Source organism: Melopsittacus undulatus, chromosome 1 (genome assembly GCF_012275295.1).
Source record: "Melopsittacus undulatus isolate bMelUnd1 chromosome 1, bMelUnd1.mat.Z, whole genome shotgun sequence".
In the NCBI taxonomy this organism is placed as follows: domain Eukaryota; kingdom Metazoa; phylum Chordata; class Aves; order Psittaciformes; family Psittaculidae; genus Melopsittacus; species Melopsittacus undulatus.
In genome coordinates this window covers 99,960,400-99,977,332 of record NC_047527.1, presented here as the reverse complement: position 1 = coordinate 99,977,332, position 16,933 = coordinate 99,960,400, and the positions used below count along the sequence as shown (strand labels likewise).

The 16,933-nt window shown below is 42.1% G+C and overlaps 1 protein-coding gene across 1 annotated transcript in view; it reads right to left on the bottom strand.

Moving 5' to 3' along the window:
* OBSCN (obscurin, cytoskeletal calmodulin and titin-interacting RhoGEF) overlaps window positions 1–16,933 on the bottom strand; it is a 174,172-nt gene that overhangs the window by 137,024 nt on the left and 20,215 nt on the right. Inside the window, 10 exon segments of the mRNA XM_034060452.1 lie at window positions 238–513; window positions 1,405–1,680; window positions 2,645–2,920; window positions 4,134–4,409; window positions 5,096–5,621; window positions 5,812–6,143; window positions 6,819–7,100; window positions 12,542–12,817; window positions 13,485–13,790; window positions 14,471–14,746. Coding sequence (XP_033916343.1) covers window positions 238–513; window positions 1,405–1,680; window positions 2,645–2,920; window positions 4,134–4,409; window positions 5,096–5,621; window positions 5,812–6,143; window positions 6,819–7,100; window positions 12,542–12,817; window positions 13,485–13,790; window positions 14,471–14,746 — 3,102 coding nt within the window.

Sequence of the window (16,933 nt, the reverse complement as noted above, 5' to 3'; positions counted from 1 at the left end):
AAGCACCCATTACAGGCTTCCTTGTCACCCTGAGTGGCCAGCAAAGGATAAAAACTGTGCTTTTGGAGCAGAAGAACTTTGGTGGCCTATGGTAGGGCAACCAGGGCAGCTGCAACAGCAATTCAAGCCTTGAGGCTGGAACAGTTTTAAAAAGAGTTTGTACTTCACCTCTATTCTACCATGGGAGAAGCATAGCTGTTGGGCTGGGACATGAGCTGTGTGCTGCTCTCAGCTTACCTTTCACCTGTACTTTGAATTCTTGCTTGTCACTCTTTGTCTGACATGTGTATATGGCAGTGTCTGTGCTCTCAGCCAGGTTCACTGTCAGGGTCCTGGATGTGCCCTCACTCTTGATTGCATATTTCTTGTTTGCCTTGATTTCTGTTCCATCCTTGAACCACCTTACTGCAGCAGTTTCAGGAGTTACTGAAGTAGTCAGTGTGATATTTTCATGTTCTTGAACAATGAGAGGCTCTTTCTGGACAACTTTATTTTCAAATTTAGCTTCTGGTTCTAGGAAAGTAATTAAAATAGGAAAATTAACAACTTGGATTTGAGCATTAACACAGCATTTTTGTATTACTCTCTTTTCCTGACTCATAGAATCATAGAATAGTTAGGATTGGAAAGCACCAGCTCATCCACAATTTGTGATAACCCAGGGAAGATGGCTGAACATTTGTGGCTAGTATAATAATTTGCTGAGGACGAAGAAAGAAAATGATCTGTCAGGCAACCAAGAGAAAAGAATGCAATAAAAAAAAAAAAAAAAAGAAATGCAATATATATTTGCATTTCATTTCCTTTGTTTTTTTTTGCTTAGAAAAGAAACAAAGGAAATGAAATGCAAATATATATTTTATCTACTGCCCCAAAAAAAACTTGCTTCTCAGAAGTAAGATGACCTGTATAATTCTTTCCTCTCCCATTTTTAGGATTTCAGATCAAATTAAAAAGAAATATTAATGTGCTAACCTTGAATTTATGTCCAGTTTTCTTTTCTGTTTTCTCTACTGTCTTTCTCTTGGCTTCTTCTCTACCTTGCACAACACTTGGCCACAAAAGCAGAGAGTATTGGGGTACAAACAAGCAGCAGACCAGCTTTTCTTACTCACCTTTCTCATATCTCTATTGCTGCTCTTCAAGATTGCTTACTCATACTTTCAGCTCCCCACCACTGCAAAAAGTTGGGCAATGGGGTGTATGAAGCAGATAAGCAAAAACCTACATAGCATTTCCATAGCCAAAACCAGTAGATTAAAAAGCATGAATTAATGCCTGATGGGGTTCACTGGTGTTGCTCCAAGGAAAATGGTGGTTGCACTATGGTCACTGGGTAGGGAATACCCAGCTTTCATCTAAGCCATACAGATTTCTTCTTAGAGCCTCAAAGTGAATACTTACCAGTTGGTTCCACCTTGAAAGTCAGCTTCTGGCCTGCAGCTTCACAGATGTATTCTCCAGCATCTTTCTTCTCCAGCTGCCCTATGACAAGGCGACGGGTTTTGCCAACAGATTCTATTTTGAATTTCCTGGAGGTAATGAGCAGCTTTCCATCCTTGAACCATTTCACTTCAGTTGCATCCTGTGCTACCTCACAGCTGAGGGTGGCACTTTCTGTCAGGATGGCATTAACCTCCTTCTGGACTTGTTCCTGGTTTATAAATGCAGGTTTGGGCTCTGAATGCAGAAAGGAAGAAAATATTGACTGAGGAATTAAAATGAAATCAATCTTACAGATTTCTCTACGTAGGCTTGGAAAATATTTAGATTGCCACTTGCCAAAACTGATTGCCTTCACTGGGCAATATTTACCCTTCTGTGAAAATAGGGAAGAGTCAAGGCAGGCAAAGAACCAAAAAGGGTCCTTGACATCAACACAGAACTATTGGCTTCTGGAACAGATTCTTCATGGTCTTTTCCACTATCACAACATGAATGTCAAAACGACAAAGGAAATGTTATCGCCCTGCAAGTGCTCAGGTAAGTTGCAGGATCATGGCTGGCAAGGTAACCAAGACTGTTGCAACATCAACAATCCTTTTACTATCACATACTTGAAGCAGTTTGGGCACCTTGTGAATACTGTTCCAAAGCACAATTGCTGAGAATCTTTCATGACAAAGGGATATTTAGCACCTGGCAGAAATAGTAGGGCATCTCAGAAGGCTGAGACCTCAAACAGACAAGAGCACAAGTTCGTAAAAAATGCTGTTTTCAGCCCTTCTCGAGGCATGCTGCTGCCAAAACTGCAAATGACAAAACATATTCCAGCTTCTCAGATTTAAGAAATGGGATGAGCAGCCTAACAGGAAAAGGATTTTTGAATTTTTTTTTCCTTTTAAGAAGTTCAGTGCATAAGAATAACCCTTTGGGATCCCAGAAATGGGAGAAATATTAATAATATATTGATTATTATCTCTATTATATTTATAACTGTGGCTATTACTATAAACAGAGAATGAGATAGGCCTTTGTGTCATGCTAAAGCCAAATATTCTAGAAATCCAGGCAATAAGGTACGGAAAATCAGATGATGTGTTAACTCTACAGGCTGAAACAAAGCCCTGATTATTCCAAATGTATCATGTTGCAATAGTTACACTATAATCCTCTTCTGTAATTCAGACAAAGTATGTCTCACCTGTGACATCGATCTTGAAGGTCAGTTTCTGGCCAGCAGCCTCGCATGTGTACTCCCCAGCATCTTTCTTCTCCAGCTGACCCACCACCAGGCGACGAGATTTGCCCTCAGACTCCACCTTGAACTTCTTGCTGGATGTGATCAGTTTGCCCTCCTTGTACCATTTCACATCAGTCTTCTCCTGGGCCACCTCACAGCTCAGCGTAGCGTTTTCTGATAGCGCAGCTTTCACCTCTTTCTGCACCTTCTCCTTGTTTGTAAATACAACTTCTGGCTCTGAAAAGAGAGAGAAAATCCATGTCTCCACGATACGATGGTGCCTAATCCCCATATTGTGGTTTACAGGTAACACCGGAAACCAAGCTTGTGATTTGACAGTAAACATCCAAAGCTACCGGAAGAACATACAAATCATTTTGTGCTGGGGTTTGAGTAGTTTTTTGTTTGATGGCTGTTTTTTTTAAAAGCTTTTTGTTGCTCTGTCACAGATCACACAAGGATTAGTATATAAACATCAGTTAACCATAAGATCACCTGGATGGTTCATAAGAGCATTGTATGGCAGGATCCAGTCAAGACAGGAAAAGTTTTGTTTGAAGTTGAATGTAGTGTAACATATTTTTAGAGGCAAGAGCTGTCCTATGCTGTCTCACAGAACTGTATTGTTGGCTTCTTTGGCTCTCAAAAGCTGCCTCTGTTGTCTCTTAGGTCGTTTTGTTAAGTGAGAAGGGTGCTAGACCAGGACTGACATGTTCAGGACTATGTTAATACTCCTTACTGTGACCTTCAGAAAAGCTCAGCTCATGTTACATCCAAATGTTGAAATTCCTTTTGTTCACTAGAAGACACATTAGTCATCCAACTTGAAAGACGATCAGGAGGTAGAGAGAGAATTAGAAAGCTGAAACCATTCTACCACTTTACAGTCCCTGTGGGGTTATGCATCTGGAATGAGTTTCCACAACAAATTATTTCCCTAATTGCCATTTGCCAGACACCTTAAAGAACTTAACACGCATCAAGTCTTACTGCCACATCCTTCCCTCAGACTGAAAGGAACCAGTCCAAGAGAAAGAAAAAGAGTACAGACATTGAGCAGATACCTAATCACTATCCACCATGATCCTGCTCTAAAATGCACTGAGAATCAGCTGCACTGCAGATTTCCTCTCATTGCAACTACGTGTGAAGATGGAGATGTGCAGTCAGTGAGTCCTGTTTCAGAGCCCTTTTCCTGCAGTGATGAGTAGCTCCCAAGAATGCAGCTCCTTGTTTAAGCATTTTATAAAGTTTTACATACACACATGCACACACACATATAAAGAGAACTGTATTTGTAACTATTTGACTGATTTCCACATTATAGCTAGGCTATCCAATGATGGTCTCCAAAATACGAAGAGTAAAAGGAAAAAATCTCATTAAATAATACCACTTTTTTCTAAATATCCTGAAAATGGGAATGATGGGCGAAAGAATCTCCTCTCACCTGTGACATCAATCTTGAAGGTCAGTTTCTGGCCAGCAGCCTCACACGTGTACTCCCCAGCATCTTTCTTCTCCAGCTGACCCACCACCAGGCGACGAGATTTGCCCTCAGACTCCACCTTGAACTTCTTGCTGGATGTGATCAGTTTGCCCTCCTTGTACCATTTCACATCAGTCTTCTCCTGGGCTACCTCACAGCTCAGCGTGGCATTTTCTGATAGCGCAGCTTTCACCTCTTTCTTCAGTTTGTCTTTGTTGATAAACGCATCTTCTGCTTCTGTGGGGAGGGAGAAGGAATTTCAAAATCACAAGTTTGTTCGGGCTGTCCAAAACACTCACAGTCAAATGCAAAATCCTGATTACAAGACCTTCCAACAGCTCTGTCATCTGGGAATGGTCTCACCCACAGCCAAGGTACACTCAGACAGGACACAGTTCTCTCTACAGTCTAGGGCTGTGCATCAGAATTTCTGAGGAAAATAAACCAGTGCCCGAGAAGCTAAGGTTCTTCCCACTCCCATGCATCCATAAGAAATCTGACTTTTTGTTTCTTAAAGTAATGCACAAATAAGCAACCCTTCTCATCTGCCATAGGGACCCAGATGTAAGCCTTGCCCACTCTAGGGACTTCTTGAGAATGATTCCGCATCTATTTTTCTGCACATACAGCAGATGGTCATATAGCTTTATAAAGCACAACAGAATATGTAAATTTGTCTATATTGTCCTTACTGGGAAATCAGAAAACAACAAGGACTGCTGAGTGGGACTGACCTCACAAATGAAGGCATCTAGCCATAGGCATCTGTGTGACAGTGGATGTACTCAAGCTGGCTGCCTGACAAACCTCACTACTCAACATCCAGTCTACACAGTTCGTGGAGTCAGACAGTGATGCGGTTCAGCCTGTTGTAAATGAAAGTCATGGACTGCTCTGTGATAAGAGCCAACATGTCCTCTAACCTGTGACATCGATCTTGAAAGTCAGTTTCTGGCCAGCAGCCTCGCACGTGTACTCCCCAGCATCTTTCTTCTCCAGCTGACCCACCACCAGGCGACGCGATTTGCCCTCAGACTCCACCTTGAACTTCTTGCTGGATGTGATCAGCTTCCCCTCCTTGTACCATTTCACATCAGTCTTCTCCTGGGCCACCTCACAGCTCAGCGTGGCGTTTTCTGATAGCGCAGCTTTCACCTCTTTTTGTACCTTCTCCTTGTTTGTAAATGCAACTTCTGGCTCTGGAGATAGAGAGAAAAACAGAGTTTCTTGAAAATATGGTGTTGCCCAATCGTCTTACCTTGACTTACAGGTAATACTACATAAAAAGCTATTGGAAGAACATTAAAACTACTTTGGTGAGTGCTTTTTTGGGGGGAGAAGAGAGGGGGAGTTGTGGTGGTTGTTTTCAAAGCTCTTTTTTTGTGTATTGTTTTGGTGAGTGCAGACATGGACTGACACTGCACTGCTCTCCACTGTGCCCTTGCCCTGCTATGAAATTCACTGAAAATCATCAGCACTGCAAACTAGTTCTGGTTGCACCAGCATGTGGGGATTCAGAAGTGAAATCAACACTTTTCATCATTCTTTGGAGATGCGTAGCCCCTTAAGTTTATCCAGGATGGATCCCCCGTCTTAAATATTTTATATTGTTTTACATAGAAGATATATAATAACATACTTCTTTTTCTAAATATTCTAGAAGAAGGAAGGCCAGGCCAGCCAATTTTCTCCCACCTGTGACATGGATCTTGAAGGTCAGTTTCTGGCCAGCAGCCTCACACGTGTACTCCCCAGCATCTTTCTTCTCCAGCTGACCCACCACCAGGCGACGAGATTTGCCCTCAGACTCCACCTTGAACTTCTTGCTGGATGTGATCAGCTTCCCCTCCTTGTACCATTTCACATCAGTCTTCTCCTGGGACACCTCACAGCTCAGCGTGGCGTTTTCTGATAGTGCAGCTTTCACCTCTTTCTTCAGTTTGTCTTTGTTGATAAACGCATCTTCTGCTTCTGTGGGGAGGGAGAAGGAATTTCAAAATCACAAGTTTGTTCGGGCTGTCCAAAACACTCACAGTCAAATGCAAAATCCTGATTACAAGACCTTCCAACAGCTCTGTCATCTGGGAATGGTCTCACCCACAGCCAAGGTACACTCAGACAGGACACAGTTCTCTCTACAGTCTAGGGCTGTGCATCAGAATTTCTGAGGAAAATAAACCAGTGCCCGAGGAGCTAAGGTTCTTCCCATCCCCGTGCATCCATAAGAAATTTGACTCTTTGTTTCTTAATGTAATGCACAAATAAGCAATCATTTCATCTGCCATAGGGACCCAGATGTAAGCCTTTCCCACTCTAGGGACTTCTTGAGAATGATTCCTCAACTATTTTCCTACACATAGAGGAGGTGGCCCTACCATTATCCTTTTAAATCACAAGAGTATATGTAAATTTCACTATATTGTCTTTACTGGGAAATCAGAAAACGACATGGATTGTTGAGTGCATGAAAGCATCTATCCATAGGCATCTGTGTGACAGTGGATGCACACAAGCTGGCTGCCTGACAAACCTCACTACTTAACATCTAGTCTACACAGTCCGTGGAGACGGACAATGATGCAGTTCAGCCTGTTGTAAATGAAAGTCATGGACTGCTCTGTGATAAGAGCCAACATGTCTTCTTACCTGTGACATCGATCTTGAAGGTCAGTTTCTGGCCAGCAGCCTCGCACGTGTACTCCCCAGCATCTTTCTTCTCCAGCTGACCCACCACCAGGCGACGCGATTTGCCCTCAGACTCCACCTTGAACTTCTTGCTGGATGTGATCAGCTTCCCCTCCTTGTACCATTTCACATCAGTCTTCTCCTGGGACACCTCACAGCTCAGTGTGGCATTTTCTGATAGCGCAGCTTTCACCTCTTTCTGGACCTTCTCCTTGTTGACAAATGCATCTTCTGCTTCTGAAATAGGGAAACATTAGGGAAAAATGCGTAAGATAAAAACCACTTGCAAAAAGAAGATATTACATGTATTTTGTGTCAGCGTTCTTGTAAGTAACATTGCTTTAGAGTTTCTTTTATTACATAGAACAACGCACCCTCAAAACGTAGTACATATAATTATCATACCTGTCTGACTGGTCTTCATGAACAACTTGAGAACCTCATTTTCTTATTTCTTATAATGAAGACTATGATAAAAATCCCTTGTTTTTTATGGTATTTCTACACCCCATATTTAGAAGTAATTAAATATATCAAAGTTATGAGTTGCCATCTTCACTATCACATTATTTACAGGAATTTATATCTACTATTTTGGATCAAGACTGAGTGTTGTTCAGAAAATATCTTCTCATTCAATCCCCCAAATATAACAAAGTTTTCTCCATAATATGGAAAAAATACTTGGGCTACATTGTAAATAAAATGTGCATATAAAATCTGAAGTATAATTTTCTTTCCTGAGAAACCTGATTTTTCACAAAACCGGCCATCATGAATTTTCTCATAATACTGCAACACGAATGAAGTGTTAAAAACCATTTTCTTCCACAGTACCACTTAGAACTTCCATCTCAACCAGCATAGTTGGCATCATAAGGATATCTTGTGTAATTAGTATTTAGTTAGATATATGCACTAAAAAGATTCACTTGTCACCTTGCTAAGTAAGACTGATAAACTGCGTCTTTTAGCAATGACTGTAAAGTTTTTCCTTTTGCCAAGAACTAGTATGATCACTGTTAGCTTTTCTATCAGTGTTCATTTGACATGTGGGAGGACAGACTCTAAATAAATTGTCTGCCATATTTTTTTCCACTGATTTACTGTAGAAGAAATATAAAATATTTTTGGTATGCCTATATGATGGATACCACATAGCAACAAGCATCCAGGAGTTAGCATAGGTGTCTTGTGCTGATTTAGTGTTGCATTTGATCATGGAAGTCCATAGAATCATAGAATCATAGAATAGTTATGATTGGAAAGGACTTCAAGATCATCTAGTTCCAACCCCCCTGCCATGGGCAGGGACACCTCACACTAAACCATATCACCCAAGGCTTCATCCAACCTGGTCTTGAACACTGCCAGGGATGGAGCATTCTCTACCTCCCTGGGCAACCCATTCCAGTGCCTCACCACCCTAACAGGAAAGAATTTCTTCCTTATAACCAATCTAAACCTCTGCTGTTTAAGTTTCAATCTGTTACCCCTTGTCCTATCACTACAGTCCCTAATGAATAGTCCCTCCCCAGCATCCCTGTAGGCCCCCTTCAGATACTGGAAGGCTGCTACAAGGTCTCCACACAGCCTTCTCTTCTCCAGGCTGAACAGCCCCAACTTTCTCAGCCTGTCTTCATATGGGAGGTGCTCCAGTCCCCTGATCATCCTAGTGGCCCTCCTCTGGACTTGTTCTAAAATAGTCCCATGTCCTTTTTGAGGACACCAGAACTGCACACAATAGTCCAAGTGAGGTCTCACGAGAGCAGAGTAGAGGGGCAGGATCACCTCCTTTGACCTGCTGGTCACGCTCCTTTTGATGCAGCACAGGATACGGTTGGCTTTCTGGGCTGTGAGTGCATACTGCTGGCTCATGTTCATTTTCTCATTGACTAACACCCCCAAGTCCTTCTCTGCAGGACTACAATGAATTTCCTTTTTGTCCAGCTTGTAGCTGTGCCTGGGATTGCTCCGACCCAGGTGTAGCACTTGGCATGGTTAAACTTCATGAGGTTGGCATCAGCCCACCTCACAAGTGTGTCAAGGTCCCTCTGAATGGCATTTCTTCCCTCTAGCGTATCAACAGAACCACAAAGCTTGGTGTCATTGGCAAACTTGCTGAGGGCACACTCAGTTCCATTGTCCATGTCAGCGACAAAGATATTAAACAAGACTGGTCCCAACACTGATCCCTGAGGGACACCACTCGTTACTGATCTCCAACCGGACATTGAACCGTTGACCACAACTCTGATGTCAGTGCTACAGAATCACAAATTCCAAAGATAAACTCACTAACAAGTGTATGGGGTTGCCATTGCCATTCAGTTGCAACACTGTAATTAAATATAATTCACACATCCAGCTTCAGATGCCTGGGTTACCTGGCTAACATGACCTGGGAGTCTCTTTGTTCTCCCTGATAGTCATGTTGAACCCCTTCCATAACCTGTGCTGCAGCCTTCCTCCCCACAATCACTCTCTGCAGCCTCCTAATGACAGTATTTTCTCCTCCTTGATGACTTTCTCCTCTGCATACCATCTCTGTCATGTCTGTACCCTGGCAGCAGCTGCCTGGGAGTGTAAGGAGTAGGTGTAAGTCCAGGTCAGGTTCCTACACTGCTGATCATGGCACTACATGCAGTCCTGGGAGTCACATCTTAGGCTTGTCACCAATAAAACACAGTCCATGCAGAGATGTCCTGCAGGGAGCAAGCCAAAGCAGGAACACAATTTATATGTTTTAAATTTGAGCTTCTCTGCTTATATTGGCTGTAGAAAGGGTGTGAAGAGAGATTATTGTCATGAAGGTGTCATTAACAAGGCAGTGTACATGGCCTGTGCTGGGTGATGCAAAATTCATCAAATGCACTTACCAGTCCACTGCAAATTAAGCAGCATTTTGGTACGTAAAAGGACTTGAGCACACACCAGGTTTTGTTTTCAAAACTCATTGCAAAAATATAAACACTTTAACTTCTATCTACAGCTTGGACACTAAATAGGCAGAGTGCAATAAACAAGTTAAACTAGTCTGTTTAAATGGGGGCTATATTTAAAATATAATGTTAGTGGGGCAGGAATATGCCATATGGGTTGCTTACTTGTCCTCTGTATTCTTTTCTTTTAACATAAACCATTATTTTAGGAATAGGAAATATGACTAAAACTTTCAATAAGCTTATAAGGTGACTTACACTAGCCAGTAATTTGTCTTATAAACTGATTTTAAAGTTAAGCAAGTTGTCAGTGTGGATGACTTTTCCAGCTTCTGTTGAAACTGGTTAGTGAAGTTACACTGAAATTGAGGAAAGCCATTTTCAGGACACAGAGCTTTCACCAACTTCAAATCAGAATTTCATTGCATACCATGAATCTTGAAATAACAACATTTCAGGATCAGCTCTTGGCTACACATCTAGCCCTGTCTCAAGATGTGCAGCAACTGGTTCTTTTTGTAGTGAGACAAAAATTTATGGCTGCATTCCAGTATTAAACACTGAGCATCCAACCTTCATGTGGTCCTTAAATATGGAAGGTTTTGTGCTACTAGTAGAGCCCTGGAGTACAGGACCCCTGAAAAGCTTTCTGAGTGCAATGGTAACAGGATAAATTAAGACCCAGAAAGCCACTGCACTTTGGGATAATCTGGTAAGATAAGGATTTCTGCAGCAAAAGAGGCAGGCACTCAGAGTACTCATAATCCCTCCTGACTTTCACACCAGATCATTTTCCAGTGAGTGCAGGACTTGCATGTCATGTTACAGTTGTACACAGGAGAAATACAGCAACGGTAGCTAGGCAAGCACTCTCCACTTACAACAGTGGGGAAGGTGTTACATTACCCTGCTCAGTCATGAAGTCATCTGCTTTGAAAAAGAACTGAAAACCTTTGGTTTCCGAGGCAGACAGCTAAGAATAGCCCCCAGGTAGAGGAATTTAGTGTAAAAGTACTAAATTTCTATAGGTTTTTTTTTTTACTGTACCTCTGCAGTAATGTATGAACTGGTTTCAGCAGCTGAGTGTGAACTTGTCATTTACAGAAAAAACTGGTATAAGACCATGTTACATTTTCTCTGAAAGATGCCTCTCAAATCTAGCCTTACCATAATCCATCCTTCACTGAAACTGGCAGTTTCCTGTGCCAAAAGCATGAGCTACACAATTCATGATAAAGAGACATTGGCCCAACTCACACCCTCTGTATACCACTCAGAGTGGGGATGCATAACATCTGATGGTTTACAATATATGCTATATGGAGAAGCAGAGCTTTATGCTACAGCAGCAGTTGCACACTGCACATAAGAAATGGAAGGAGAAGGATGCCCCAAGGCAGTGGGAGAGCAGCATAGCTTTTACAAGGGAACAGCACTTGAGCTATGCCCTGAAGCAAGGGCTTCAGGTCCGCAGCAAGGCTGCAAACAGGAAAGTCAATAGACTCCCAACACAGTTGCTCTTCTACATAGCTGATAAAATGCCAGATCTCTGTCAGCATTGTGTGTGGTATGCTGTAAGAAAGCAGAGGAGAAACCAGATTCCCTGTTCTGATCTGTAATGCTAACAGAGAGGCATTTGGCTGCAAAAACAGTGAAGCGTTACAAATATGAATAAAACAAAACAAAACAATACCCTTTCCTATTATCCAGCTCAGAAATGATCACTCAGAATGTACCAAATACATACATGGATGCCTGGAGCCTGAGATAACATTTACTGAACCTCTTGCAAAACAGAGACCAAAGAAATCTCTAGTGTGGTCAGAGTGAAAGAACAACCTCAATATTAAATTCTCAGACTCCAAATCATGTTTTTAATCATGGGGGAATGCAAATACAAATAAACAATCCTGGACTTGTGAATGGGTCATTACGGGTGCAGAAATTGCAATGAACAGTCATCACCTTTGGTTCAGCAGATTGCAGATATGTGTGGTGCAGCTGACGCCACATTTCAAGGATTATACACTAGTGTCAACTCCAAAACATTCTCAATGCAGCCACAATAAAGTAGGGGTCTTGTAAACAATACTGTGTAAGTAGCGCTTGGTAGACAAGTATTTTCACCACTACTCTTAGCCTTAAAAACCACAACTGGGTATCCAAGGACAGATGAAAATAAAGGTAGAGGAAAAGCTGGGGGAAATGTTGTTAGATACAAATCATCATAGATTTGTTGCACAGATCTCTATCTATTTCTGTTCATCATCCACAAAGGTTTCATGCTGCATGGAGTTATGAGGCTGTGCTCACACCTGTGTTTGCACAGCCAGACTTGAATAGTTGAAGCAATTCTCTGTTTTTGGAAGTAGGACATTGTGTAGAGAAAAGATGAAACAAAAAGGGAAGAATACAATGACTTTTAAGGAAGAATAACAAGGGGAGGCATACCAATAGTGATAATCAGATTGGAAGAGGTCCTGTAATACAGTGACCTCTAATGAAAAATCTTCATTCACTGTCTGAGCCTACGGAGATGAACAGAGAGTTGAGGAGCTGATAACAGAATATCTGCATGTAGCCTCTGCCCAGTACTACACAACCTCACTGAAAGGGGTATATGAGACCAACATCAGAAAGAACTTTAACAGCATTTCTAATATTTTGACACTGAAAAAAAATGAGAAAATGCCCAGACACAAAGAAAAGACAATGAAATATCAACCAAAATATATCTCCTACCTGTGACAGTGATCTTGAAAGTCAGTTTCTGGCCAGCAGCCTCACACGTGTACTCCCCAGCATCTTTCTTCTCCAGCTGGCCCACCACCAGGCGACGAGATTTGCCCTCAGACTCCACCTTGAACTTCTTGCTGGATGTGATCAGTTTGCCCTCCTTGTACCATTTCACATCAGTCTTCTCCTGGGCTACCTCACAGCTCAGCGTGGCATTTTCTGATAGCGCAGCTTTCACCTCTTTCTTCAGTTTGTCTTTGTTGATAAATGCATCTTCTGCTTCTGGGGGGTGAGAGAAGGAGTCTGAAAATCACAGGTGTGTTTACACTGTCCAAAGTGCACAAATCCAAATGAAAACTATGCCACCTTCCACAGCTCTGTCATTTTGAAATGGTCTCACCCACAGTCAAGATACACTCAGACAGGACACAATCTCTGTACTACCTGAGGACATCAGCCATTTCTGAGGAAAATGGATCAATGCCCTGGAGTTCAGCTTTTTTCCTTCCCCACAAGAAATCTGACTTTTTGTTTCTTAATACAATACACAAATAAGTACCCATTCTCATCTGCCATAGGGACCCAGATGTAAGCCTTGCCCACTCTTGGGACTTCTTGAGAATGATTCCACACCTATTTTCCTACACATACAGGAGATGGTCATAAATCCTTATAAATCACAAGAGTATATGTAAATTTGTCTATATTGTCCTTACTGGGAAATCAGAAAACAACAAGAACTGCTGAGTGGGACTGCCCTCACAGATGAAGACATCTAGCCACAAGCATCTGTGTGACAGTGGATGCACATAAGCTGGCTGCCTGACAAACCTCACTACTCAATGTCGATCTGCTACACAGGCCCTGGAGTCTAGAGAGTGATTCATTTTGCTCTGTAGTAAATGAAAGTCATGGACTGCTCTGTGATGAGAACCAACACTTCTCCCACCTGTGACAGTGATCTTGAAAGTCAGTTTCTGGCCAGCAGCCTCGCACGTGTACTCCCCAGCATCTTTCTTCTCCAGCTGACCCACCACCAGGCGACGAGATTTGCCCTCAGACTCCACCTTGAACTTCTTGCTAGATGTGATCAGTTTGCCCTCCTTGTACCATTTCACATCAGTCTTCTCCTGGGCCACCTCACAGCTCAGCGTGGCGTTTTCTGATAGTGCAGCTTTCACCTCTTTTTGTACCTTGTCCTTGTTTGTAAACACATCTTCTGTCTCTGTAAGAAAACCACAATAGCCACACATAGCTTTTTTGAAGTTGTCTTCTCAGTGCTTAGTCAAGTTCACCGTATTTCACTATACTTGTCCTGACAGGTAGTATTATGATGGCCCATCAAGAACAGAAAGCACCTTCATCTCTATTTTGCTGATAGGAGGTGAATATGTGTATAGGAATCCTGGGATAAAGTTAGAAACCTCTGTTTGAGCACAGGTTTGAACCTAGGACTTCCAGCACCAATACACAGTGCCTGAATACTCCTCCATTTTCTCTCTTTTTCTCTTCCTATGTCTCTCTAAGCTTTCAGTGAGTTAGAACACAACACCTCTCATATCATCATATGCAGGAACCATTGCTCTTTTTCTGCCTATTTGAGTCATTCTCCATCTAAACAGAGCTCTTCAAACACCTCTTTCCCTGGACTTCTGTTATGTCCTTACACTGAGATCCTGCAGGTTTTCTGTAGACACACTAGCTAACTGTGAGAGGTGCAAAAATTACCATTCTTGCCCACAATATTTTTGTGGTTACAACTAGTCATAGGTGCAAAAGTGTGTGTATAAAATGTCAATATGACAGTTAGTCTAAAAAAGCGAGTTCTACAGCTGAAACATTTCATCACAAAGAGGTTGTGGGATGATCCTCTGATTGTAAGATACTACCCCAATGAATATTCCTTTATCCTTGGCATTTCTATCATTTTCTCACCTCTGACTTTGACTTGGAATGTTGTTCTGTCATCTTTCGTTTCACAAGTATAGCTCCCTTGGTCTTGCTGTGTCACCTTCTTGATAATGAGCTTGCGATGTGTCCCCTGGGAGATGATTGTTGTCCTCTGGTCTTGCTTCACCTCCCTTTGATCCTTCTTCCATACCACAGCTCCACTCACAGCGGACACCTCACACATCAGCTCAAGGGTTTCAGAAGAATTTACTGATATTTCTGGGGTTGTTTTGGGCTTGTTGACAAAATTAACAGCTTCATCTGGAAAGAAAAAGAGAAAGCTGGATTCAGGCTTATCAGTACAAAGTTAACATACAGTAATTACTGGTTATTATTTCATTGCTAGTCCCACTTGGGTGATGAAGTTTCACTTCTGGGGATATAAATGTACTTACATGTGCATGACCCTACGGCAACATAACTAAGACACAGTGTTAACACCTATGGAAATAAATGGTGTTGATGAGTCAGAAAAGTCCCTCCTGAGGTACAGCAGTGTTAGAAGTGATGAGGAGCCTTTAAATGTTTCTGAGCCCATTCCTGCAGCCCCATGTTCACAATATCAGTGCCACTGAACTAATTCTTCCCCAGCCTGGATCAGGGCACACATGGGATAATCTCATTGACATGATGTTCTCCAACTTCAAGAGGACTAAGTTAGTATATGAGCCAACAGTGTCATGTCTTTCTGCTGAAACTGGTCTTCATAGTAGAGAACTCACAACTGCTCACAGCTCGTATAGCTCAAGCGGAAGAGGTTCCTGCTTTGATACCTCAGCTCAAGCTCTTCTGACTGTGCAGACTGGTGGCCACACATATGAGCTGTGCACACACAGTGTGCGCCATGTATGCAGCAACAATACAGTGTTTTTATCAATTCAGGTTTTTTGCAAGCATATTCATAGAGATAAAAGCAAAGGTAACTAAGTAGGTGGAGACAGGCACCTTGCATGTAAAATGTGAGCAAACCTATTCGACATACCTTGTCCCCTAAGCTAACGAGCAGTATTTGATGAGCATGTCAGGTTTTTCATACCCTTCATTCCATCAAGGCAGCCCTTGCCTGAAGAGCAAGCTAATGGCTGTCAGCTATAACCAACCTTAGCTTAGTATTGCATTTCTTTTAGCAGCAACTGTTGCTTTCAGTCACTGAGTATCCCAAGGACGATTGCTATGCTACACCCATGCCAGGCACATCTGTGGCATCAGAGAACAAATACGTCATTAAATTGGTAAGCGTTAGGACTGATCTATTCTTTAAAAATCAGGTGACCAAAGAAGGGTAGTCCATCCAGAATCCTGCTGTTCAAGATTATTGGGGTAACTCATCACCATAAGGACAGATTACTTCCCTGCCATAAGACCATCCCCTGACTGTGCAGCATTGCTTCTTATCTCTTGAAAATGTTCATGGTGACATGTGAAAAAAGGTGGAAGTTGCCCTAGCTAAGGTTTTGTTGACTGGTTGTAACTTAATCCTTGTTCATCAGAAAGTTATTGGGGGCACAGAGTGATTTAGCAGATTCCAGTTTTCTTTGCCTGAGCCATGTAATATTTCATCATAGGTGAGATTCACCTAACCTGCCCATGGTCATCACAAAGTTAGGCATCCAGTCTCAGGTAATCATGCAGGCTTTCTCTGTACTTGTTGTTCAGACAAAGGCAGGTCTAGAATGGATTTTAAATCCATCTTAGATAGCTTTCATCAGCCAATACAGATTAGATTACATAAATTTCTCTTTGAGGGGTTCAGTTCAGACTGGTTGGCTCTTTTAGACCAATTTTTCAATGGGTAAAGTCAGGAACTATGAATTACACTCAAAGTGAGATCTCATAATGTTGGATTTTCAACCAAAGAGAACTGGAAATGAGATGCAGAGTGAATACCTGAGGCTCCAGACATTAAACCACTTTTAGAAGTAAGGTTCCCATCAGGCTATGCAAATTGAATCAGTTGAATTTCTCAGATACAGAATTTCACAGATAAATTCTTGTGTCATTTGATACTCTGGCTCTATCCTGGATTGGAACGCATCAGTAACAAGCATTTCTCTCTAGACTCGACCTGACAGCCACATGCTTTAACACGTGCTTCATGCTGACGGGCATGTGCCATGAACTAGCAGCTTCACTTACAGTACCACAGGGAGATGTCTCAGAGATCACCGTGTCCTTTGGGAACAGCTGGAGATGCTTAACTCTCAGAACCAGCAGTTAAATTTGTCAAAAGAGCACTTTCACTGTAAGATTTTAGGACTACCTCGGGCAGGAGGTTCAAAGTTGATAAGCACTTTGAGCTAAAAGAATAAAGGCTAAATGTGGCTTTCAGCCTGTTCAACCAGCATGGTGTTTGAGTCATGACTTCTGACATAGTAAAAGCTTATGCTGACTTGAATACATAACAGTATCGTTAAATTATGTGCCCATATTATGAATTTGCACAAGGAC